Source organism: Apis laboriosa, unplaced genomic scaffold (assembly GCF_014066325.1).
Source record: "Apis laboriosa isolate Shangri-la unplaced genomic scaffold, ASM1406632v1 scaffold10_cov145, whole genome shotgun sequence".
Taxonomy (NCBI): domain Eukaryota; kingdom Metazoa; phylum Arthropoda; class Insecta; order Hymenoptera; family Apidae; genus Apis; species Apis laboriosa.
Window position 1 is genome coordinate 937,811 of NW_025220804.1, and position 27,393 is coordinate 965,203.

At 36.3% G+C, this 27,393-nt stretch overlaps 1 protein-coding gene across 1 annotated transcript in view; it reads right to left on the reverse strand.

Annotated features, from left to right (window-relative positions):
• The window catches only part of LOC122710940, a 111,802-nt gene that overhangs the window by 28,015 nt on the left and 56,394 nt on the right, over positions 1-27,393 (reverse strand). The window contains exons 6-18 of the mRNA XM_043929211.1: positions 18,277-26,715; positions 15,309-15,413; positions 10,665-10,712; positions 8,676-8,872; positions 7,641-7,842; positions 7,275-7,373; positions 6,883-7,022; positions 6,444-6,516; positions 6,071-6,106; positions 5,225-5,354; positions 4,863-4,968; positions 3,411-3,443; positions 2,500-2,610 (exon numbers count right to left, since the gene is read on the reverse strand). Coding sequence (XP_043785146.1) covers positions 2,500-2,610; positions 3,411-3,443; positions 4,863-4,968; positions 5,225-5,354; positions 6,071-6,106; positions 6,444-6,516; positions 6,883-7,022; positions 7,275-7,373; positions 7,641-7,842; positions 8,676-8,872; positions 10,665-10,712; positions 15,309-15,413; positions 18,277-26,715 — 9,719 coding nt within the window. The remainder of the gene's footprint in view (positions 1-2,499; positions 2,611-3,410; positions 3,444-4,862; positions 4,969-5,224; positions 5,355-6,070; positions 6,107-6,443; positions 6,517-6,882; positions 7,023-7,274; positions 7,374-7,640; positions 7,843-8,675; positions 8,873-10,664; positions 10,713-15,308; positions 15,414-18,276; positions 26,716-27,393) is intronic.

Genomic DNA, 27,393 nt, shown 5'->3' on the forward strand with positions numbered 1-27,393 from the left:
AGAGAGAGAGAGAGAGAGAGAGAGAGAGAGAGAGAGAGAGAGAGAGAGAGAGAGAGAGGAAACTACTTTTGTATACAACGGGTTAGAAAGAGGATATGGGTTAGGAAATTTCGAAAAGACGCAAAAATAAAATGGGAAAATTTAAAGAAGATTAGAAAACTATCGAGAAGGAAAGAAATTAATAGAATATGAAAAATTGGGGAGGAGGGGATCGAAAAAAGGAATTGAAGATATGAAAAACGAATACAAAAGCTTGCAAGGAAAACGAAAAAAAAAAAATATATAAAGAAATCCAAAGATAATATGAAAATTACCAAAAATTTTAAAAAGAATCGGTTATGCAAAGAATATTTTTTTTTAGAAAAAAAAAAAAAAATAAAAACGAAGCCAAATAATTGAAAATAAAATTATGTTAGATGGATTAACAGGAAATAAATTGATTTACTCGCATTCACCTTTTTAATTTAAATTCTCCTGAATGAATAGATGAATAGTTAGAATAGAAACTGCTTTCTATCGTAATTTCGAGAAAAATATGCTCGATCGTATCGATCCATACACTTTCTTTGATACGAATACATTTAAGAGACCGTATTTTCATTCGAAACAATTAATTACATTCATATTTTTCTAAAAATACACCAATACATTTGGAATAAGGAATAAAATGAAAATCGATGGGAAGTGAAACGAGGAGAGAACAACGTACACAGACACATAGGCAAGCAGATACATACAGTGTGAAAGACATGATACGAGGAGAAATAACGAAAAGGAAATCAAAGGAGAGAAAGAGAGAGAACGTGAAAGAGAAGAAAATACTCAAGCCGTTATTCGAATAGAGGTACACAATCGTTGGAAAGAATTAACAGAATAACAGAAATTTTATCCTTCTTATCCTTACTTTTTTTTACTACCATACAAATATCTTTTCTAACAAACACAAATCTTTTAGAATCACTAATTATAAAATCTTTAATTCAACTCTTCGAATTCGTTCCTATTAATTCTTTGCGCTCCAGGCCTTTTTCGCTCGGCCGAATCAACACCACACCATTTCCTGCACGGTGAATTTCTTAACTTCTAACTTAAAATGATTTCACACATGAACAAACGTAACTTTTATATTTTAATATTTTATAGATCTTTACGTATATAGAAATAAAATTTGTTGAATATTAAAGTTTATATTGTTATTTTGTGTGATATTTTAATAGTAAATTAAGATGCATTTTGTGTTTATTAGGGCAAGTATCGCAATAAAATGTCGTTTGATATCTTTCTTATTTCTTATTGAGAAATCGAACCAAACCTTACGATCCCAATAATATGTTTTTACATTCATCCTTTATTATTCTTATTTTTCATCTTCTTATATCATATCTTTATTTCCATGGCTATTTTCCTTCTCTCTATTATCAATTTCTTAATGAATAGAAATAATTTTGTTGTTTAATAACGAAAAATTAAACTCATCTTTGCTCCAACTAATCTTATTATTGTATTCCATGCTTAAAAAACTGGAAAACTTTGAAAATATTACTATTACCACTGACAAAAAATATAATTCGATCCGCGATCCTACGCTTCATAAGATTATACGTAAAGAGGTTAGGAATCTATTCGTGAAGCGATATTTTAAAAAAATCAAACACAAATAAATATCGTCGCCGAAAACGTGGCATCAAATCATCAAACCGAGTAGTGGCCGAGAGTCACCATTCGAGCACAAAGGATTAATATCCTCCAACGATTATCGTACCCAATTCGATGCGAAACGAAATAAAGAAAGAGACGCGGGAATAAACGAGGAAATCGATCGGTGAACCGATCGAAAGGAACGAACGTGTGCGATCGTGCATCTCTACATCGGTCGGTTCTGATCGGTTCGCCTCTAACCCGTGGTTGAACGTTGTGAAGAGAGGGCGTCGTCGCGGACGACGACGACGGTGACGATAGCATAACGTGATTCGTGCTCGAGATGGAAGAAGACGTGGAAGAAGAAGAGGTAGGCGAGACGCGTTGGTGATGGTGATGATGGTGGTGGTGGTGTTGGTGTTGGTGTTGGTAGTAGTGATGGTGGCGCTGGTGGCGATGACGATCCGCGTCCGTGGTGATGGTGGTTGCCTTTGGCAGCAGCGTCGATCCAGCCGCGTTGGCCGACGATTTATTATCGGCGATCGGGGAGGCGGATCGGCGCAAGCAACGATCCGGCAGCACGAAGCTCTTCGATCTTCCTTCCAGCATGCCGACAGCATTCTGCCAACCACGGTCGGCGAGAGCAGCTCGTTCAACGGGTCGAGCCGTCACCGTCCAACGATCTTTCTCCACGCTATCTTTCTCCCTGTAGCCGCGTGGTGGCAGGTCGAGCGCGCTCGCGCTCGACCATTGCCCCGACGGTCTCACGCGACATCTTTCGTCATCCACCACCGCATTCTCTCGACCGTTCTTGGGGACGAGCTCGACGGTTCTCGAGCTGCTCACCGCCGATACCCTTACATTGCGACCAGTCTCCGGTCGGTAGGAGAGGCTGAGAGCGCGGTGGCTCAGCTGCGCGTCGCCGAGATCCTCCATCTCTGTACCCTGAGGATGTCCATTGTCGTTCAACCACTTTCGTATTTTTTGTTTTTTTAATTTTGGTTTTTTTTTTTTTTTTTTTTGGTTATACGAGACTCGTGCGTTTCGTTGTTGGTTCGTCGTTGATTGGTTGGTTGGTTGGTTCGTCGGTGCGGCATCGAACGAGGAGGGAAGACGAGAAGACGCAAGAAGTGATGGTGGTCCAAGAGGATGGTGGTCCAAGGTGCACACGAGCACGGGATACGATAGGCAAACACCAAAGACACGCACACACACATGGACATCGATCAAGATACTTGTGTATTTGCAGGAAGAATTTTTTCTTTTTCTTTTTTTTTTTGTTTATCGATGGGGAGGAGGGGGATGATATTTAATTGGTTTTTTTTATTTCCATGCATTTTTTTTTAAGTGCAGTTAAGAGGGGTTTTTTTTTTCAATTACACATCAGAAAAGCTAATTTGATAGATCACTCAGTTTCGAAAGAGCGATGATCGAGAAATATATAGATGATATTTTTGATTCTTGGATTATATTATTTTAATTGTACTTTATTTTAAATATTATTGCGTGTAAATGTAAAAAACGTATAAAATTGTTAATTGTTTCTAAAATAAAATAAAGTCTTGTGTTACATTGCTTACTCAATGCTCAATTGTTAAGATTTACAACGAAAGCTGAAATTATGTTGTCAAAGAATTAATAACAATTTGAAGTTTAATCTTGAATTTTAAAATATCAATCCTTCAATTGTGCGAGGAGAGTGAAAGTGAATGTGAAGGGGAAAAAATGGGATCTTATTTGACTAAGATTAAATAAAAAAAAAAATGGCGTACCCCGTCAAATATGTCCATGACCTCGTCCCACCACTAGAAAAATAAGATTAAATATAGCGTTAATCTGTACGCTAAATGAGGTTAAAGATGATATATGTTAAAATTGAAAAAAATATATATATATATAAAACTGATGTATTTTCGTCACTACTTTTCATCTAATATACCTTCATAACAATTTAATCCGCTCTCCTTGATATTTATAAATAATAATATAATAATCTTTTACAATGCGATTGATATTAAATATAATTTCATAAAAACGATTGCAATCGTTAAAAAGAGAATCCAGAATAAAGTACCAATTATTAATTTAAAAAAAAAAAAAAAAAAGAATNAAAAAAAATAGAATTAAAATAAAAAATTTCCACCGAAAAAAATTCTCAGATGAAAAGTTAGTCACCGTATCTGATCGCTAAAAGCAGCGCTACGGAAGCTAACCAAAATAACGGAAAAAGAAAAAATATAGAAAAAGTATAATATACGATAAAATATAATCTGAAAGCATGGACGAGAGATTGCGTGCGCTCGATATATATCTTTGAACACATCGAAACGTTTCTCATATATATATATACACGTATATTCCAAAAAAAGAAATGTGACGTTAAATGATCGGTCACGCGGGCAAAATAGAAGAAATAAAATAAAACTCGAACGAAAGAAAGAAGAAGAAGAAGAAGAAAAAAAGTGATGTGGCATCTGTTTAAATTGTTCTGACAATCGGTCGTTATAATCGTTACCTTCCTTCTCGTCCGTGTGACAGAAGTCGGCTAGAAAGCAAAGCCATTTCAAACGATCAAGATCGAGGCACACTTTGATTCGGGAAGCTTCTACGTACCGTGTATGTGTGTGTTATTTGCCGATAATTTGCGGCCGATTATTAATGCGAGTTAAACAAGCGATCGCTTCGACCAATTACGCGTAATTGTAAGCGCGCGAAAAAAGTTTAGCTCGTTATCTAATCTTCGTTCAATGGAACACTGTCGGTGTCTTGACGGGGCAGAGAAAAGGTGCCGATTTATTTTCCAAGCGAAGGATTCCTCTTCGAAATAATTCGCCGTGAATCATAATTTTAAAATTTTGATATTTTAATGTTTTAATGGTGAAAAAAAAAGGGAAAAAATTAAATAACGTTTCTTCGATGGTAAAGAAGGAAAAATTAAAAACTAAGTATCCGATTGAGAAACTTAAAATTATTTGAGCGTTAAAAGATCGTGGTACTTTTTCTCTGTTAAAGATAATCAAGATAATTTATTTTTCCGTATTTTTTGCGATGATTTATGCGCAATGATTTTTGTCCAAGTATTGTACAACGAATTTCGATGGAGGGAGAGAGAAATGTTGTCGAAGGAAATTCGTATGTATAGAGAGAGAGAGAAAAAAAAAAAGAAAAGAAAGAATAGGGTTGCAAAGGGATGGATCAAACTCGAGAAGATAAAATTTACGTACCTCCTTGGCTTCCTTTTCGGCGATTGAAGATCGTCCAGGTTCGTAGTCCTCGATACGGCCAGGCTGATTTTTATAAACCTCCGAACTGTACTTCAACGTGCCATTCCTCAAATAAAAAATCGTAAAATTTATCGTTAAAAATAAAAATGATCTCAATCCCTTTCCCTTTTTTTTTTAAATAAGTTATTACACAAATTTAAACTATCTATGTTAAATTATTATACAATAATAATAAACGATAATATATTTTTATTATCCCTTCCCTTTTTTTAAAAATTGCAAATAATTACATGTATTTCGAAAAATCATCGGAGAATAGAAAATTGATAAAAATTGAATTAAAACGAAAATTCATATCCTACTTTCTAGGCATAGTCGACGTAAAGAAATCATTTTCCTTGTTACGAAGGCGTCGACGACTGTCTAGAGTGGCGGAATATAAACGGTGTTCCGGTTCGCTTAAATATCCACTTCCGTAACCGTATCTCGTTCCTAGAAAAAAAAATACATTTCGATTAGATACATCAACACCAACCTTTCTAAATTCGCTTAAACGCGTGTTAAAAATTCTATCGAGTTCATCCATCACCGACAAATATACGAAAAGTGATATATATGTATATTATTACACACATATTTGCGACAAATTTCGAATGGATTCTATATCATTATTTATTTACAAAGAATTTTCTCAATTATTATTTACAAATTTATATTTGAAATATTATTAAAAAATTTAAATTTGGACTATGTATATACGTTATATGAATATTAAAATTAATTTAACGTTAATAACGTTTATTATGATCTAAATTTCTAAATGTCTCTTTTAGCATGGATGTATACGTTACGTGTATTTGTATGGAAACAGAAGCTGAAAAAGGGGAAACGATCGATTAATCGGTAGCAGGATGTTAAAAAATGAGGGCAGCACAATGATCAATTACAATCGGATCGGTTATTGTTATTTTCACGCACTAACGATTAGGATGGTTAATATATCGATCGGCGTGTATCGACACGCCGTTTGTGCCACACTGCGAAACGTCAGTGATTTTTCTATGTTAAAGAACGAAGCGAAAAATCGACCGAAGAAGAAGAAGGCCATTATCGTGTTAATTTCTAAAGCTCTCTCTATTTTATTAGTATTCGTATATATATATATATATATATATTATTTTTTTCGTTTCGTTGGACTGTGTATTCACCTCTTCTCTGTTTGTAACGAATGGTTACGTAGTCATCTGAAAATGAGATTAAATATTAATCTCACGGTTAATTTTTTCTTTTTCTTTTTAACATTCCTTTTAATATCGTTATGTTAAATATTATTGATTTAAAATTATTTTAAATTACGCTATTCTAGTAGAAATTTGTTAAATTAAAAATTCTGATGCTCAAATTAATTGAAAAAAAAAAACAATGGAAAATTTTTGGTTACTTTTAAGAAAATTATTAAATAAATAAAAAAAAATAGAAAAAAAGAAAATATTATACTTGATTAATTGCTAACACAATTTCCAATTATATGCTCGTGTTAAGCATCGAAGCTATTGTCACAGTATTGTCGCATGAACTCACCGCTTCTGTCTGCACGATGCAACGAGTCGTACATTTTCTTATACCACTTTGTCTGATTATTCTCCTTGACTTCCTATAAAATGTTTCTTTACTTAAATGAAACGTAGATTCTCTAATTCTAAAATGAAAAGTCAATTCAACATATTTGGACTATAAACATATTATTCTTCAATTAAATTAATACCTAATGAATCAATTAAATATGTTATTTTTATAATCAGAATTTTAATTATAGAATCAAAGTACTATTAATATTAATCTTGTTAAAAGTTTTAACCAATAATTAATAATCAAGAAAATTTTTAATATTATTAATATTTTTAATCTTGTTAAGACTTCCCAGCCAATTAATCAAATAATTAAGAATCCAATATTTCCCTCTTCTTGTTAATTATATACCTAAAGCTTCTATTAACTGTTGACAGATGGAGTGACCTACCGATCTCAAAACAAGGGGAATACCCTCCTTAGATGTTGGGCCGATACCCTCGAATTTTCGAGGACCCAAGTCGGCCATCTTCTTCGGCGGTTCGTTTTCCGTTTCCGGCTCGCTCTCGTATTCTTTCTTCACCGTGTATACTGAGCGGACATCATTTTAATTTCACAATGCGGAAAACCGTGAAAAGAACTCGGCTCAACCGAACTTTGTCGCGAAAGAAAACTTTTTTAAACAACGATTTATCGTGTAAAGTTGCTACGAGAGTTGGTTGGCTCACCACTTCAGATTTTTAAAATTACAAAATTTAAAATGTGAATCCATGGAGCAGAGAGAGCTTATGGACAGTGATACACGGTTATAATGTAATATTCAACCATGAAACATATACTCACTGATCTCTCCTGGACTAATTATGCCTTTCTCATCACTGGATGGACGCTTTTCCGTCTCGTTCTCTTCTAGATAGGCTGCTCCCTTTGGCAATTGTCCTTCTAAGATTTTACAATAACAATGATATATATATATATATACTTTTAATTTTATAAAGTATAAAAGAAATAAATCTAAGGAAACTTTAATAAAAAAAAAAATCTGTATAAGACATGTTTTTCAAATATTTAAAGAAACAAAATTTGAGAAGAAAATTGTAATTGGAAAATAAAAGTTTAATCTCTCTAATTTTTAAATTTTATTTCTTTTAAATTTAATCACAATCTCCGATTGCTTTGTCAATTAATTTACACTACGTTGTATCTCACCTCTTGCTTTTTGAAGCAGTGTTATAGTTGGATTCTGAGCACGTGGCAGTCGAGGCGTTGAACTTAATGAATTTAATCCCTGCGACGGTGCTGAGTGGGAATTGACAATTCGCGAACTGGTACTAGTGCTCTCATAACTACTTCTTGTTATTTCCTTCTTTTCCACTTCCGTCTCCCAAGGCGGTAGAGTTTCCTGTGTACTCTAACAGAATTCAATTATTAATACCAGAAAACTATACCACTGTCAAATAAACTCCAACGCTATCTCGTTCATTGTACATGAACCAAGATAAAAATTATCCATTTTATATTCCTTGAAAACATTGATCAATATTTAAATCAATAATACAAAAAACAGACAAGAGAATGATATTAATAATTATTAATCCAACGAAATGTCACAACTTTTTATCAAAAATTAAAAAATGTCATATTCGAAATCTCCTTATTTTGGATTCAATTAAATATCGATTTTTCCAAATTGTTAAGCAAGTTTAACAATATTTAATAATTCATATTTATGTAATTTTTTATTTTGATGATATAATAATAATAATAATAAAACTACGAACCACTTGCACAACATATAATTCTAATTATTAATAATATCATTGAAATTATGTAATAATTATAATTTTATATTATGAAAAGAGCACATGTATACTGCATATACTTACTTGTAAGTACATATGATAAGTATACATATATTTAATTCTTTCTATAATTAAATGTAATTATAAGAAATATTTAGAACTATTATCAATAAAAAATTTCCATCTATCTAGCTTATCTATTGTATTTTAAGTTCTTCATCAAGTAAACATACTAAAATAATTGGATCAAAGTATCAAAGACTACAAATTATCTCTACTTACTTAATATTACAACATAGAATAGATAAACAAAATTTAATCGCAGATTAAAATACTTTCTTTAAATAATTCTTTCTGACATCATTTTCAACGTTAACACCTTTTTCCAAAGCCCTAAATTTTACGGTTGAACGTGGATGGATCGTGAGTGTTGATAACTCACTTCTTGCTGCGCTAGCTTCTTTCGGCTCAGGGTAGGGCTCTCGAATTGCACCGGTCGAAATTCCTTTTTCTCGGGAATTGGGCTGGCTCCAGCGCTGGAAGGCGTCCAGATGGGTGGTATGCCACCATCCTTTTGAGATTCTTTCCGCTCGGGGCTCGGCTCCTTCGGGGGTGGCTCGCTTCCAGGTGACCAAACGCCTGGAAAACGTTCGCGCGGTTAGTCCAAGATTTTGACTTTGATCGATTATTGTTAACTTAACCCTTTTGTCTCTACCCAAAAATCCGTTCTCACTGGAGAAACCAGTTCACCAGTTTTCCATGTAAAAGAGGGTATTGACAAGGGTTAATATTCATTAGTAAAGTAACAAATCCAAGCTCGATCACATATTTACATAACTGGCGTGTCCTTCAAGTAAAAAAAAGCTTTGGTACGTGGATTTTTAACATATCTCAAGATTGCAAGTGTAATTCAGTTAGGGGTTGATTATTTGAAGCACTAATAACAATGCCACATTTGGAAACAAAAATAATATAAAAGTATTTACCATATCATTTGGTATCAATTGAATATTCTATTTGTGAATATTTTTTTTAAAAAAAAAAATTAACAAAAATCCTCTCGAATAGAACTTTCCTCGATTTTCGGAAATCGTTCCAATTCTTCTTTATTTCGATCGATAGAATTTCCAACTCGAACGAAACACGAGAGAAAATAGCCCCAATGCCTCTTTTACACCAAGCAACCATTACAAAATCAACGATTCCATAAGTGTGAGGGGTTTGCTAATCTTGGCCTACGTGGAGGCGGTATTATATATGTATATATATATATATATATATATAAAGAATCGTTCTTTACGCGTCAATTTCTCGCTCCGTTAACGCGAGCGGAGGCAAGAGAAGGGAAGGAAGCAATTTTTGGGACTGAAACGATCGTCACGCTAATTATCCACCCTCGTTCGTTCTACCTTCGTGCATTTCGAAATGGTCGTTTGGTCTTCGAGGCAGGGGAGAGAGAGATCATGTTTTTCGAATTTTTTTGCGATTTTTTTTTCTTCGTTTTTTTTTGTGAAAATGACAAATGTAATTAATTAATTAATTAATTAATTAATTAATCAATCACACACGTGTATTTCTTTTTTTTCAATTATTTTTATTTCTTTCAATTTATTTTTTCTCAATTCAATTTTTTCAATTAATTTTTCTTTTTACGCGTTTACGTGTGTTAAATTTGTGTATCAATTGTTATTATAAAGGTTATTATTATGGATATTAATATTTCACGTGTAGATGTGTTGATATATATATATATTTGTCCAACTTATTTAGAGAATCGAAAATTTTATGATCTTTCTTCAATGATTTTAAAGAAGAAGAAAAAAAATGAAATAATTGTTAAGTAATTTTTTCGAATTTAGATTTAATATCTGTGGCTCGTGACATTAAGAGCAGGAAATAAGTAACACGGTTCACTCGTAAAATTAGAAATTCGTGGGCGTCGATATTAAAGTACGTCTAATTGGATAGCACTATTATAGAAAAATATCTGTTTTTACAGTGCAATGCAACAAGCCAATATTACAATATATTTAAAATTATACCCAAGAAATATTCACGCATTTTGATTTTCAATAATTTTGTAATAATTTAATAATATTTAAAGAAAAAATAATAATATTTATATACATTATCTGGTAATGTTTTTTGGATCAATTATTTTCAAGTTTAGATTTTTATTTAATTTTAGTTGTCGTTTTTAGATCTTCGTTCTATTCACTCATTCACATGATAGATATTTACATGATGTATAATTGTAGTTGTGTGATTAAACCACAAGCATGCACATCTGAAAAAAAAAATGCAAGACACTCAGTGTTAATGTTAACATTGCATAATTTTTAGTTTGAAAATTTGTAATCAATTCTCAAAAATATTATATTACATGTATTTTTTTCAAATTTCTGGTTTCTCGTTTCATTTGCAACTTTACCTGGTGTTGCGGAAGAAGCTTTAAACGTGGGAGCGAACATAACGTTCTCTGAAAATCACCAATCAGTATATTTTAACTTATTCGAATAATAATTCTATTTTTCTTTACTAAAAATAAGAGTTGATCTTGAAAAAAAATTAATTAATCGAGAATAAATTATTTAAAAATAATATAATATTCCTCTTTTCAATCACAAATTATTGTTCAAAATTCTATTTATAGTATAATTAAGTTCAACATAATTGTCCTGGTAGATTAAACTTTTTCATTCATAAAAAATTATAGTTACTTACTATATAATTTGTAATAGAATTGTAATATTTTGATTGCATGAAAGAGGAACTCGACAAACGTATCATCTATTTCATATCAAGATACATACACTCATTAATCACTTCTCCTATTTCAAACGCTCTATTTAAAGGTGATATCCGCATTGACAAGCAACGTGACCTTTGGAAGCATGCCACGATTACTTTTGTTGAAGACACACATCGATTTCAAATAAAAAAGCTTCCTTAAAGTGAACTCCGAAAATAATACACAATGATATGTACAAATTGTTGGACAAAAAGTTGGTGGAATGTCTTTTATTAACGATATTGCGATTATATTTTTTATATTATGAATAATATTCTCTGATATTAATCTAATAATAGTATAATATTTTTAATTTACGATAATTAATACGATTTTATATAGCAGTTTTAGTTTTTTCGTTTGAAAATGGAAAAATTTCTTATCGAAATTTATGAGATAAATAAATAAAAAAAAAAATCCTTGATTTTTGATATTAATAAAAATAATTCAAAATTATTATTTTTTTTTCAATATTTCAAATTCTATTCGTAATCATACGATTTTTTAAAATTTAAATTAATAATAATGAAAATCATTACTCGTACAGTTCACAGAAAAAATTATTACACTCTTGTATATATCAAAATCTCGTTATGAAAAAATTTTATTAAATCAAAATAAACTACTATTTTTAATTTTTTAATACGATTATTTAATACGATAAGATTTTCTTTTTTTTTTTCTTTCTCTCTCTTTATACAGAATATATCAGAACGCTTTTATAACGCGAAAAAAGATTCACGGAGACGCTATTTTTTTTTTTGCTTAAATCGTGATAAAGAACGCACTAAAGACTTCTCAAATTGCTTCTTTATAAGAACGATGCGGATCATTAATAGAGAAGCAAGGTTGATGAGCTTCGAAGTAAAAAGAAGAGGATGAAAGGGGAAAAAAAAAAATGAATAGAAAAATGTAAGAGAAAATGATAAGTATCTTTTGAAACATTCTATAGAGTTTATAATTTTATAACATTTGTTAATTAAACGAAAATTTAGAATGATGTCACATAAAAAAAGTCATTTCATTTTTTATGAACATAATTTAAAAAATGTAAATTTTCATGTAATTAATTTCTTCTTTAACGCGAGTAATTTGAAATTTTTATTCAAAATTAAAATAAAATACTAAAAAATTATGTTAATTTTGATTACATGTAAATAGGATGTTAAAAGAAAAAAAAATTTTATTCCATGAAATATGAAATATTATTTAAAATGATGCAATTTTAGTTAGTTAACAAAACACTATTATCATAAATTTTCATATTTACGCGTCACTGATGTAAATTATAGAATATCGTTTCAATTAATCAATATTCTTCTATTACATAAAGAATGATAAAAAAAGAAAACATTAAAATTATTCCATTTTCATTATAATATAATGCTCATCTTTATATTATATTTATTTATCCATAATATCTTTTTTTTGTTTTTACTTATTTTTGTACTTTTATACAATTGATTTTAAAAAGAAAATCGAAAAAAAAAGGAAAATTATCGGTGGATTTTTCTCCAATTTCTCTTATACGAATTAAATTTTTCAGGAAAAAAATATAAAATTTAAAAAAAAATAAAAAAAACAAAAATTAAATCAATATATTTTTCTTTACACGATTCAAATTTCGTAGGCGGAAAGAATATAAAACCTATCCTAAAAAAAAAATCGAAATTAAACAAGCAAATCTATAGATTCGATAAAAAAAAAAAAAGAAAAATCATAGATTATACGATTTAAATATCGCGAGTGAATAGAATATAGAAATTGAATTTCGCGCGAAAGAATTGAAAAAGCGGAAGAACTCAATGGCTGACAAACGAAAATAGCGGGCAACTTCTACCTCGAACGCACGTATATTGCAATTTCGTGCAATCTGCCGAGCGGTAACGTGACACCTTTATGTAATCGAGGAGTAACAAGCTGTTCCACGTTTACTTCCACATATTTTCAAAACACTCTCGAGTATCGCGAGTTTTTCATCGTTAGTAGTAAACACAATTCTTTTTATTTTCTTATAATTTATGTCGATTATAAAGCACACACTAACACACACTTGACATATCGAATTTATAAACGAGTTAGAAACGAATAATTTCGTTTAACAAGAATCGCATTTTTTAAATAATCGAATTGTACGTATGTGACGGTTATTTATACATATATATTAAGCATCTTAATATATATGGATAATATCTCACGGACTATTGTTTGATTAAATAATGAGAATCGAGTTCGCAATATTAAATTCAAATACGATCGTGTTGGTAATTCAATCGATGTTTTGAATCAGTAATAACGATATTGAAAAGTCATGATCAAATTTCGATTATGAAATAAATTAATTTTAAATGATTAAATTTAATATTAAATTTAACCTATAAAATTTGTTTAATTTATTGAAATAATTTTGATTGAATCTAATTATTTATTTTAAAATTCTCTTTCTTGAAAAATCCTCCATGGAAAAATCAATTTTTTCTAAAAAAAAAATATTTAAAAAATATCAAAAATATCAATCACTCTTTCCCTCAAATCGAAAAATCTCATCAAAAATGTTTTCCAAATACTCGCAATGAAACCACAAAAAGACACTTCGAATCGAAACGCGAGAAACAATAATGCGAGAAAATATTCTAAAACGACACTTGTCTCTTCCATTCGAACGCGATTTTAAACGGATTTTCGTGAATTGGCAGGACAACCTGTTGAATCTTAATCCTTGACTCTAACAACACCACGAATCCTACCATTATTTCCATCTTTACATAACCTCTATTCAAAATTGTCCGTTTCAAAAGTTAAAAACGTGCACTCACTTTTTTCCAGCATCTGTTCGAAATCTGTACACGCACGAGAGATGGATTACAAACGAAGCTCGAGTGATGACCGAGGACTGAGAAGCGTCGCGACGCCCGATACCCACCACGACGCCATCGAAACGATTTCTACGCGTCGTTCAACTACGCAGAAGCCACCGATTCAGAATAGTCGTGTGACGCGTCTTCTCCGGTTCGTGGTTCGTACCGAACTGATCGAAATGTAAACGTTTCGAAAGGGGCGTGTAATATTTCGATCGTTTTAAGAACGTCGCTCGATTGCAAATGTTTACAAACGGCGTACATGTGAATTTGAATTTCGTAAGATGGTTCCGATTAGGTTATGGTGCGTGCGTACATTTTTTATTTTCGATTGTTTTAAAAACTCGATCGATTTACACAATGGTGCGTGAAGATTTAATTTATTTCAAATAATTTTTATTAGATTATTGAAAGATAATTAGTGAAATATATATATATATACTTTATGTTTTATATGTGTTTATATATGTGTATGTTTTACGTATAGGATGTTGATATCATCTTATTTGCAATTAATATAGGAACTTTTGTATTTAAATCAATCTTAAAAAAATGTATTTCACAAATATATTAACAATCACTTAATATACTATTTTTATTCTTTTATTCTTCGATTGTTTGATATCTTTTTAATAATAATAATAATAATTTAAAAAGAATTCTTAAATTATTAACGAACTTTTTAAATTTTATAGTAATATATTTAGTAATATATAGTAATATATTTGATAATTAGATCTTTGTGTAAAAATTATGTAAGTATAATTATATTTATATAAAAATAAAAAAAAAAGTCCAATTTCTAATAAGGGAGCTCTGCTCTTCCTACTTCCACTATTTCTAATTAATGTAAATTTGCATTACGTCAGGAGTAATAAAGCCTCATGAATAACAAGTGAGCGAGGAGTCAAGTATCTCAGTGTTAATAAAATAGTTGTATATTTTTTTATTTTAACGTTATAAATGAACCTTTCTTGCAATATTAAATTTGTTAAGAAAAAATTAGAAATTGTGATTTTTTTTTTTTTATTAAAATTCGGTATTCATTGCCGTTTTTAATTTTAAAAAATCGTCGAATTAAAAAAAAAGAGAGAAGAGAAAAAATTTTTTTTATGAAAGATCAAGCTTCTTTCATCCGAGATGCATAATTAAGCATTAAAATAATTAAATTGTACACGCAATATGAAATAACAACCTACTCAACCTAATTAACCAACTATTTCGAAACACGAGAAAGAAAATCTTTTTTTTTTCAATTTATAATTTCTAAACAAATTATTTTCGTGTCTAAAATATTGAGAATTATATTTAATTTAATTTATATGCTTGTAATTATTTCCAGCTCATTCAATATTTCCATAAATTATCCATCGATTTATAAGTAAAATACATGCTGGGATTAACTAAGCAAAGTAATGAAACGCACCTTTACCAAATAGAAATCCTTTGCCGAATTTCAAAGCACTGTCAATCTCGTGCAGAAGACCATACTCATTGTCAGTTTCCTTTGTCGCAAAATTACAACCATATCCTTTAAAAAAAGCAAACCGAAGCAGGTCCAAAAAAAAAAAAATTAAATAAAATAAAATAAATAAAAGATATATTACAGTCTTATTACAATTTTATTATTTATTACTTTAAAATGCAGATTGGTGAAATAAAAAAGCGTTATTCGCTTGTGGAATATTTATAATTTTTTCTTTCTTCAAATATGATGTCAGAGTTGTGAGACTTTAAATTAGACAATAATTCTTTATTTTTAAAAATAAAGAACCGGTTGAAGATTAAATTGTAAACTGTTTAAATTTATAATTTTCCATTTATTGATATAAATTATGTATCTTATTATAAATATTCCACGATATTCTAAAATATATTCTATATTATTAAGTCAGTACTAGCCAAGTGCGTTACATAGTTATAAAGCGATGCACAGAGATGCATAGACAGACAATGACCTCAAATGATTAAAAATAAAATAAATAAACGTATTATTGGATGGAGGAATGAAGAATGGGCCTGATTTTCTTCCTTCGTTGAAAAAGCTCTGCTTAATATTTAAAAAATAAAAATTTATCCTCAATTTTTCAAATATTTTATTTTGCATAAAAATATAATTTTAAAAATTCCATTTCCATTCGATTTGAAATATATTTCATCAAAATCCAAATAAATTGAATTTACCAGATATAATATTACAAATTGCACGAAAAAATTCTACAAAGCACTAATAATATTGACACCGATTCTGGCCAAAACAAATTTGAAGCCAGGCTACAAAATATCTGTGACGTTAACTGGGTCACTCGCTCAGAAACTACTGCTATCTATACATCCTCTATCCGCAAACAAATCCACTCCACCTCCAAACGCAAAACGTATTAATTTCGAAAAATAAATCTAATTTCCACGATTTTTATTTTCATTGAAAATCATATTTTTCGAAATCGAAAATAAATAAAATACAATCCTTCCCGAATTATTTTCAAAATAAAAAAATTCCCTTCCATTAATTATTCCAAAATGGAACATATCATTCATTTTATATACTACACGATTACCACAACGACAGAAACATTTTTATATTTCCATACAAAAGATCATATCTATGATAATTCTGACATGATACGTTAAATATTCCATGTACGCAACCTAAAGAGTAAAATATCGAAAAAGGCCAGTTAACCATCACTTCCCGCCACTCATCACGTTAAGAAATATTTACTTCGAACGTCTATTTCGATTCCTTCTTCCCACCTCGTTCTAGTTCTGGTGGGGGATCGAAAAGGGTGAAGGTCTCGAGGGAGGAGAGGGGAGGGGAGAGGATTGATGTACGCGTGTCGCAATTCGTCGGAAATAGCGAAAATCGAGGGAGGACCGGTTCCTAAGCCGCGAAGCTGGACGTTTTACTACGAGAGAGAAGCTGGTGCCCTATTTTTCCCGAGACCTATATTTAGATTCTCATTCTCGAATGAATCATAATCGCGTTGCAACCGACCAGGCTCGGACATTCGGAGGAGAAATAAATCGTTGAGTTTTGGACGTAAATTGGATCCTTCGGTGGTGGGGAGGAAGGAAAGGAAGGGGAAGGAAGGGAGGGGGGAGTTGTTAGTAAGGGCATTTAACTTTTTTGTCTCTAATAAAATTATATATATATAGTTTCGTCGTTTATCTTAATTGTGAGTACTTATTATTATTTTTGATCAATTATTGCTAGTATACATTTTATGCTTTCAATCGTTCAAGTGTTAGTTTACGTTAATGTTTCGATTCTTAATGATTATTGCTTGCACATATTTTTACATTTACTCCCAAGTAAATGTTACTTTTTTTTTTTTAATTTTATGAATAATTATCGTTAGTTTCTTGAACCTAGTGTGTTTTTTTTTAAATCCCGAATAATTATTACCAATGCTTTTCATAAAAGCGCGTCTTCGATATTTAATAAAAAAATTTTTAAAATAAAAATCCGATAAAATTTTTACTACTCGAAATTTTCTATATATATATTATTCCCATAGCGGTATGCTTTCCAATCGGTCCAGATATTTCTCTAACTTGTGTTGTGTCACGAGAATAAAAATAGTACGTAAAATTTTACCATTTATATAGAACGTATAAAAATTTACGACGGCGGAAATTCTTATAGAGTTTGGTCTCGGCGTTCTAGTTGTAACGATAACCTACGACCCACGCGAAACCTAACAAACTTATCTCTCGGCATTTCCCACTTTATTAGCGGGAAAACGATCCGCTCTTCCCGTCTATCGATTCATCGTATAATACCCTTTCTGCCATCCTATTTCACGTTTCATTGTGACGAGTAATAAGGAGTTTAAACCCCTTTTGAAATAACTTTTTTTTCCAATTAAATCTCCCTCTCGTTATTAAATTATATCCGTGTGTGGAAAAACAGGTAATACGAATAACGAGTTAAGTAATTGTTTCGTCGAATATTTAAATTTTTTGTTTATAAAAGTGAAAATCAAAATTATATTTCCCCGACGAATATCTTCAGTATAAATTAATATAATTCGATAAATTTTTCAAAGGGGAGGAATAAACTAGATATAAAATGATCGTCAATTAAAAAAAAAAAAAAAATCCAATTCGTCGAGTTAGTAACGAGCAATACGACAAGCACTCGGATACCTACCCACAACAATGCAATCCAATTTTACGAAACGTGCCATTAGTAATTGTTACATCCAATATTCGACACGCCTCTCTCTCGTGTATACCTCAAAAAAAAAAAACAGGAAAAACTAAAAAAAAATCCAAAAATCCAGGCGATCAATCTCGAAATATTTCAATCCTCAGCAAAAAAAAAAAAAAAAAAAAACAACGGCGAGATATAAACACAGCACAATCCTCCATTTTTCACCTGGACTCACCATCGTCGAAATTGGCGGGCATATCGAGGAATTCTTGCAGATGCTTGGGCAATTTTTTCGAGTCCTCGAACTCCTTTCCATCGATCAAACATTTCGCCTTTACGACACCCTCCTCCTCCTCCTCCTCCTCCTCCTCCTCTTTCTTCTTCTCCACTCTTTTCTCCCCCCCTTCTCTCTCCCTTCCCCCTCTACCGCCACCTTTCTTATCCTTCTCACTCTCCGTCTCGCTCTCGTCCAAATTAATCCCAAATTTGTTCAACCTGTTCCTCGCCTTCTCGATGAACTCCCTCTCGACGATGGTCATACCGCTCTTATCGCTCTTATGATCGAATTTCTTAAGATCCTCGTGCGTGCTGATCTTCACCACCTTGTGGTGCTTCCGCTCCTCTCGTTCCATGACCTTGTGCACGTACTCGTCGTACATCCGTCTACGAAACGCCTCGCCGTTCACCACCACCGAGGACGAGGACCTCGGTCTCTCCTCGATTCTCACCATTTTCCCAACCTTACCGATCCTCCTCCCGCCATCCACCTCCTCCTTCCCACCGGTTCCTCCTCCCCAACGCTTCAACTCCCCCTCCCCCTCCCCCTCCTTGGCAATCACCGAATCACGCGTCCGCTCCACCATCCTCTCCCGAGTCTCTCCCTCGTGGAAACCGTTCTCCTCTCCTCGATCCAAATCTCCACGCCCGCGTTCCTTCGATCTCTCCTTCGATCCCTCCTCCCATTTCTCGCTCTCCACCTTCCTGGAATCGTCATTGGCCTCGTCCCCTCGTTTCCAAAAAGAACTTTCCTCCTCCTCCTCCTCTTTTTTGCTCCTTCTTCCATCTCCCCTCTTTTCCCTCGTTTGGGCGCGATATTCCTCCAACGCCTCCCTCTCCTCCTCCTCCGCCAATATCACGTTCTTCAACTGATTCTCCAACAATTCTATGTACCTCAACTGGCGCGCGACGTATCGTCGAGAAGGCAACGAGCCACGTGCTCCCTCCAATTGTTCCTCGGTCTCGTTCTGAAGTTTCTTCAACTCCTCCATGATCTCGGCTGCGGCCACGTGTTTCACGCCCTCCTCGTTCCCGTATCTGCGCGGCTCCAGGTGGCTTCTGGGCGGGTTCTGGTCGAAAATGCTGGTCGTGTCGATGCAAGACCTGTCCACGCTCACAACGCGCTTCGCTCTCGGCGGCACCTCCACCCTGTCGTCGATCAACGCCGGGTTCACGTTGTAACGCGGCTCGCGCCTCGATTTCTCCATCTTCCCGCTCTTCACAGGACTTCTCTTTCCCAACGGCGTCCAACTTCTTAAACAAGGATTCTCCATGGAGGAGGAGTCGATGATGGCGCCGTCCAACGTCAGAGGACTCTTCCTGAACGGCGTCGAGCTCCTTAAAGGCGGATCCGGCCTCTGAGGAGGGTTCTCCATGGAGGAGGAGTCGATCGTGGCGTTGTCCAACGTCAGAGGACTCTTCCTGAACGGCGTCGAGCTCCTTAAAGGCGGATCCGGCCTCTGAGGAGGATTCTCCATGGAGGAGGAGTCGACGAAGTGAACCGATTTGTCGATGATGGCGCTGTTCAACGTTAAAGGACTCTTTCTGAACGGCGTCGAGCTTCTGAAAGGAGGATTCTCCGTGGAGGAAGAGTCGATAATGGCGCTGTTGAACGTCAGAGGACTCTTTGTGAACGGAGGATCCGGCCTCTTGGGAGGATTGTCCATCGAAGAGGAGTCGATAATGGCGCTGTTGAACGTGAAAGGACTCTTTCTGAACGGCGTCGAGCTTCTTAAAGGCGGATCCGGCCTCTGAGGAGGGTTCTCCATGGAGGAGGAGTCGACGAAGTGAACCGATTTGTCGATGACGGCGCTGTTCAACGTTGAAGAAGGACTCTTGCCGAACGGCGTCGAGGAAGAAGAGTAGTGGACAGATCGAGGCATGTCTAACCGTTTAACGATCGCGCTCGATGCAACGAGTGGCTCGTTATCGCGCTCCTGCCCCCCCTCGCCCGACGATTCTATTAATAAATCATCGGGGAGCGGTGTCGCGTGGCGAGGCGATCTCGACGACTGACGATCGAGCCTGGCCAAGTTCAGCCAGTCGCACAACCTAGTGACTTTCGCACGCCGCTGCCGACCACTGTCAAAGGTCGGGACCCCGTCCGCGTTACGGGATCCCGATTGGCTCGATTCCTCGAACGTGACCGATTTGGTGCCGCTCCTCTTATCCGAATTCTCCTTGATAATTTCCAACAATCTGTTCCCCCTCTCGTCTCCTTTCCACTCTTCCGCCCCGTGTTTACTATTCTTCTCCTCCTTCGGGCCCACCACCTCCACCCGATATCTGGCGGGGGGGACTCGGGGAGGAGGTTCCTCGTCGAAGTAATTGCGCCTGTTGATGAACTTTTCGTGCAAATCGAGCAAATTGTCCGCCGTTGCCTTTATCTCGGTTCTCCGTTGGGACGGGGAAAGGCAGACGAGCAGGTTGGGATCCGTCGAGGTCGATAAACCGAGCCAAGTATTCTTCGTATTCTCGTCGACACGGTTCAAAGATGTCGTAGCTTTTTGCGCGGTGCGAATCCCTCTAGTTGGAAATTTCGATACCTCGGATCCTAGATTCTCGAAAACGTTAAATCTCGGCACGGTGATCTCGTTGATCACGTGGAGACCGTACGGCATGGACAAGATTTTCTTGATGCAAATATCTTTCAACGATTCAACGGGACCCTCGTCGAAATTGTTACTTTTACTCTTCCGGTAAGTAGAACCACTCTCGATCGGTACGTAGTAGAGGTCCTGGGAGGCGGGAGTGGGGGGTACTCCGCGCGACGATTCCATCTCTCGTCTCAATTTGCTTTTCCTCGCCTCCTCGGTTATTATGGAGAATATGTCCACTTGCCACGCTTCCATAGGGCCGTGGAACGCGGTGGTAGGATCGGTGATGGTGGACGAATCCGATATTTTCTGGGAGGGAGAATCCTTTCCCCTTCCATCTTGTTTGCGCGCGCGATGAGATCGCGCCTCGTCGTTGCTCAGAGTGGAATTTAATATTTCGGAAGGAGTGTCGCGCCTATCCTTTTCCTTTCTCTCGTCATGGCTAGTTTTGAACGCGGGAGATTGTAGTTCATCGTCGGACATACGAGTGGAATACTTGTAAATCTCCTCGAATTCTTCCTCGCTCGTAGTGAGTTCCCTCGAACTTTCCATCTTGTTACCGCGCTCTTTGTCGCCAGTCGTCGTTTCGACGGTCGTCGTGCTCGACGTCTCGTTCTTCACGATCTTCTTGTGAACGCGATGATGACGAGAGTGCACCTCTTGTCTCGGTCCAACCTCGTCTCCCCTCCCATTCTTGTCACAAATCTTTTTCGTTCTTTCCTTCTCTTTCTCGGAAATCTTCGCTTTGTCCGGTTTTCCGGTCGATTCCACGTTGATCTTCACTATTCTTTCGACAGGTCTCCCCTCGGAAACCTTTTTCCTTTCTTCCTGTTTCTCAGAAATTTTCACCATTCTTTCTATAGGTTTATCCACGCTCTGTTTTATCGACGTGGACTCTAGTGACTTTTTGTGTAATTCGTACGAAATCTTTTCTTCCTCTTCACATTTCTTGGAAATCTTCGTTTTATCCGGTTTTTCGATGGACGATTCAACGTTAATTTTCACTATTCTTTCGACAGGTTTTTCGTCAGAAATCTTTTTCCTTTCTTCCTGTTTCTCAGAAATTTTCACCATTCTTTCTATAGGTTTGTCCACGCTCTGTTTTATCGATATGGACTCTAAGGACTTTTCGTGTGATTCGTACGAAACCTTTTTCCTTTCTTCCTCTTCACATTTCTTGGAAACCTTCGTTTTATCAGATTCATCGGACGATTCAACGTTAATTTTCACTATTCTTTCGACAGGTTTCCCGTCAGAAAGCTTTTTCCTTTCTTCCTCTTTCTCAGAAATTTTCACTTTATCCGGTTTTTCAGTGGACGATTCTACGTTAATTTTCACTATTCTTTCCACAGGTTTGTCTACACTCTGTTTCATCGATATAGACTCTAGTGACTTTTCGTGTAATTCGTACGAAACCTTTTTCCTTTCTTCCTCTTCACATTTCTTGGAAATCTTCGTTTTGTCAGATTCATCGGTGGACGATTCAACGTTAATTTTCACTATTCTTTCGACAGGTTTTTCATGAGAAATCTTTTTCCTTTCTTTCTCTTTCTCAGAAATTTTCACTTTATCAGATTTGTCGATAGAAGATGGCTCCATGACAATTTTCACTATCCTTTCCACAGGTTTCTCTACACTCTGTTTTATCGACATGGATTCTAGTGACTTTTCATGTAATTCGTACGAAACCTTTTCTTCCTCTTCACATTTCTTGGAAATCTTCGTTTTGTCCGATTTTTCGCTGGACGATTCTACGTTAATTTTCACTATTTTTTCCACAGGTTTTCCGTCAGAAATCTTTTTCCTTTCTTTTTCTTCAAATTTCTCGGAAATTCTCGCTTCGTCGGATTCGTCGATCGTAGACGATTCCACGTCAATTTTCACTATTCGTTCCACGGGTGCGTTCGCGCTTCGTTTCGAAATGGACGCCGTTGATTCTTCCCGCGTCTCTCGAGATTCCACGTCAATTTTCTCTATTCTTTCCACGGATTCTCTCTCTCCAAGTTTCGAACTCGTACCGGAGCCCAACGATTTTTCCTCCCGACATTGCTCCATGACAATTTTCGCTACTCCTTTCACGGGTAGCCCGTCCACGCTCTGTTTCGTACACGACACGGACACCGGCGATTTTTCGCGTGTCTCTCGACGCAAGTAGTCACGCTTTATTTCAGAACTTGCGCCATTGCCAAGCCTGGCGCCATTCTCCACGTACTTGCGCAACTCGTCCGTGTTGTCGTCGTTCTCGAGACAAACACTCCTCCCCCCAAACTCCTTCAAATCGTCCAAGATGTTGTCCCTCTCGGATAGGGAGACGGTGTCCACGTTGCTTAAGGTGTCGCGAATATTTTCGACGCCAGCGTCACTCTGAGATATTATCGTCAATAATGTTCTCGTGGTGCCAATATTTTCCCTCGTCGTCCAACTTTCCGTGGAATCTCGATGCAATCCCGAGGAGGTAGCTGTGTCCTCCATCTCCCCAATGCTCTCTTTGCTCTCCCTTTTTTCACGGAGCGGAGACGATCTTTCTTGGAAATCGAGGCTGGACGATCTTTTCGGCGGCGTTGGAGGACGTTTCCTCTTCGTTCCCGTCGTGTCGCGTGAAATTTCGTACGAATCTTTGGTCAACGAAGACACTTCTTCGCTCGTGATTTTTCTCAAAATTGATTTCGAGATCGATGATTCGTGATAACTCGTCGTCGATCGCTTATTTTGCTCCAATTTTTCGTTAGTTTCGTTTAATCGATCCGATTCCTCGTCGGTCTTGGAAATTTGCGCGATATTATTTTTCGAAGATGGTTCTTCTTCTTCTTCTTTTTTTAGAAATTGCTTAGTCAACGTTTCGCTTTTGGAATCTATGTCATCTTCCGTTAATTTTGACTTCACGGTTAATGCCTCGAAATCTTCTGCTTCACTTTCCAAATCCAATTTTCCTCCCTCCACAGATTTCTCGATTTTTCTATCACCGTCTATTTTTAATACCTCGATTTCTTTCGATTTCACCATCGAAACGTCTCGATTTTCGGTCAATTTCGATTCTTCTTCTATACTCTCTACGTTTTCCGTCACAGTGCGTTCACTGATGTTTGAAGTGTCGGAAATACGATAGTGTATCGATTTCATATCGATTAACGTTTCATCCGTTTCGTCTAATTTTCCTTTTTTATCGACAGAAATTTTCTCTTCAATTTTTAACTCGGATTCATTTAGATTCGTGTTTTCATTATTTGTTTCCAATATCTCACTTTCAATTACTTTTTCAGACTTTTCTTCACGCTCTTCCTTTCTTTTCTTTCTCTCCACATATTCCTTTCCATCACTTATCTTTATGCTTTTCCTTTCTAATTCCTCTTCCTCCAACGTTCTTTCTACTATAGATTCTCCTCCATTACTAATTTCCTTTTCCTTTAATATTTCTCCTTTTATAGATTCTTTTCCATTACTCATTTCCACATTCTCCTTTTCTTTTACTATTTCTCTTTCTATAGATACTCTTCCATTACTTATCTCCTTTTTCTTCAATATTTCTCCTTCTATAGATTCTCCTCCATTACTAATCTCCATATTCTCCTTTTCCTTTAATATCCCTTCTTCTCCATTAAAATCTCCTCCATTATTAATCTTCTTTTCCTTTAATATTCCTCTTTCTATAAATTCTTCTCCATTATTAACCTCCATATTCTCTTTTTCCTTCAATATTTCTTCTTCTATAGATTCTCCTCTATTATTAACCTCCACATTCTCCTTTTCCTTTAATATCCCTTCTTCTATAAATTCTCCTCCATTACTAATCTCCTTTTCCTTCAATATTCCTCCTTCTGTAACTTCTTCTCCATTACTAACCTTCTTTTCCTTCAATATTACTTTTTCTATAGATTCTCTTTCATCACTAATCTCCACATTTTCCTTTTCCTTCTCCAATTCCTCTTTCAACGTTCCTTCTTCTATAATTTCTTCTCCACCACAAATCTTCACGTTTTCCCTTTCTTTCTCCAATTCCTCTTTTTTCAACATTCCTTCCTCCACAGTTTCTCCTCCACCACAAATCTCCATTTTTTCCTTTTCCTTCTCCAATTCCTCTTTCAACGTTCCTTCTTCTATAATTTCTTCTCCACCACAAATCTTCACACTTTCCTTTTCCTTCTCCAATTCCTCTTCTTTCAACGTTCCTTCCTTCACAATTTCTTCTCTATCACAAATCTCCACCTTTTCCTTTTCTTTCTCCAATTCCTCTTCTTTCAATTTTCCTTCCTCCACAGTTTCTCCTTCATCACAAGTCTCCATCTTTTCCTTTTCCTTCTCCAATTCCTCTTTCAACGTTCCTTCTTCTATAATTTCTTCTCCATCACAAATCTTCACACTTTCCTTTTCTTTCTTCAATTCCTCTTCTTTCAACGTTTTTTCCTTCATAGTTTCTTCTCTATCACAAATCTCCACCTTTTCCTTTTCTTTCTCCAATTCCTCTTTCAACGTTCCTTCTTCTATAATTTCTTCTCCACCACAAATCTTCACGTTTTCCCTTTCCTTCTCCAATTCCTCTTCTTTCAACATTCCTTCCTCCACAGTTTCCCTTTCACCACAAATCCCCACACTTTCCCTTTCCTTCTCCAAACCTTCTCCAGGATCCTCCTTCTCCCTCTCCTCCATCTCCTCCTCCCCGTCCACGCACGTCACACTTATCCTCACCCCGCCACCGCCACCCACCCCTTCCCCCAAATCCTCCTCCCCTCTCGCCCAACACCTCTCCTCCCTCCGATATTTACCGATCTCCTCGTTGATAAAGTCCCTGATATGCTGCTCCTCGTCCTCCGACAACTTCTCGCCCTCCTCCTGAATAATGTCCAAGAACCTGTTGGCCGCCTGCGAGTGCCCGTAACCCGCCTCCCGCCTCCTCCTCTTCGCACCCCCCCTCTTCTCCTCCTCGCACACACCCCTCCAATCACCCCCCTCCTCCCCCGCGTAACACGGCAACTTGAGGCCCTCGATGAACCTCCTCAGCTTCCTCTCCACGTCCCGCGGCATCACCGTGTCCCAACACTGCCCCCTCCCTCCCCCCTCCCCCTCCCCCTCCCCCTCCCTCGAAACGGAACCCGTCCCCCCGAACTTCCCGCCAGCCTCCCTCTCCGCGTCCGATTCCATCTCGACGATCACCGGCTGCCTAACGTTATCGACCTCGGCCACCTCGCAGTCGGTCACGTCGCGAATCTGCAATCCCTCCCCGTTCCCCGCCCACCTCGCGTCCGCGGCGGAATTATCGGCCGCCGTAGACGGAATTTCGGGCGGTGGGGGGAAAGCGTCGAGCGGCTCGGACACGGTGACCACCACCGTCCCCTCGCCCCCCTTCCCCGAACCACCGCTCGTCTCCGTCTCTACTATACCGACCCCCCTAATGTGGCCCATTCTCGCCTCCAACGGTGTGCTGCTTATAGTCGTTATCCTCATCACCTTCACGCTCGGCTCTATCGTCCCCGTTTCTATCCTGCGTCTATCCCCCTTGCTCAGTAGGGAGGAGGATCGATGCCCACGACTCGAGGTTGTCGCCTCGACGTTATCTGTTTCTCCGTGTTCCACGTCGATCCTCCCCCCCTCGATCGTTTCCCTCGAGTCGTCGTCGTTGCTGCGATGATTCGTTTTATCGCCGCCACCACGCCTCCTGCCCCGACCCCTTCGATTTCGACGATTTTTACCGTGGGTGGGCATGCTGACCTCCTCCTCCTCCTCCTCCTCCTCCTTCTTCTTCTTCTTCTTCTCCTCCTCCTCCTCGTCGTCGATCGTCGAAGATTCGTTCGATCCTACGTACAAATCTGGCGCACAATCTTTTCTGTCCTCCAGTCGGTTTCGCTTTCTTGTTATTTTTTTTGCTCTATTCCTGTGCTCGCGCGAGAGAAGGAATATCGCCCTCGACGAGGTTTCGAATTAGTTTTTCGACGACGAGTAGTACGAGGTTGGCTCGGGTATTTTACGTGATTGGATTGGATTTTGCCCGAGTTTGAACGCGAGTTGAATGTAACCCCGTGTTTCCGTGGCGAACGAGGGATTATAAGAGGGAGGATAATTCTTTCCTTTCTGTGTTTACTATGGGAAGAATCGTTTAAGTTCGAAGCACGGCGAGTGTAAGCGTGGATATTAGAATTTTAAGGCTGATCGAAATATATTAATCGAATCGAGGAGAGGGTGATTATATCGAATACCTTTTCTCGTAGCGATGAGATTAGAGACGAGGTAATATAAATTTGCGAGGAATAATCCTTATTAGAAGAAAGAGGAATTTTACGCTTAATAATGTTACGCGTTTTTAATTTTACATCCGTGAAATTTTTAAACGGTGTTACGATGATTACGATCTGGTTAGTCGAAACTACGTATGTGCGTATTTATATTTTTCGAACGAGAGAATGAAGAAAAAGAAATTTGACGTAGTCTTGCGATCGTGCAACAAGCAATGACCCAATTTGCCAGACCAGCATTCCAATGTATCGGCT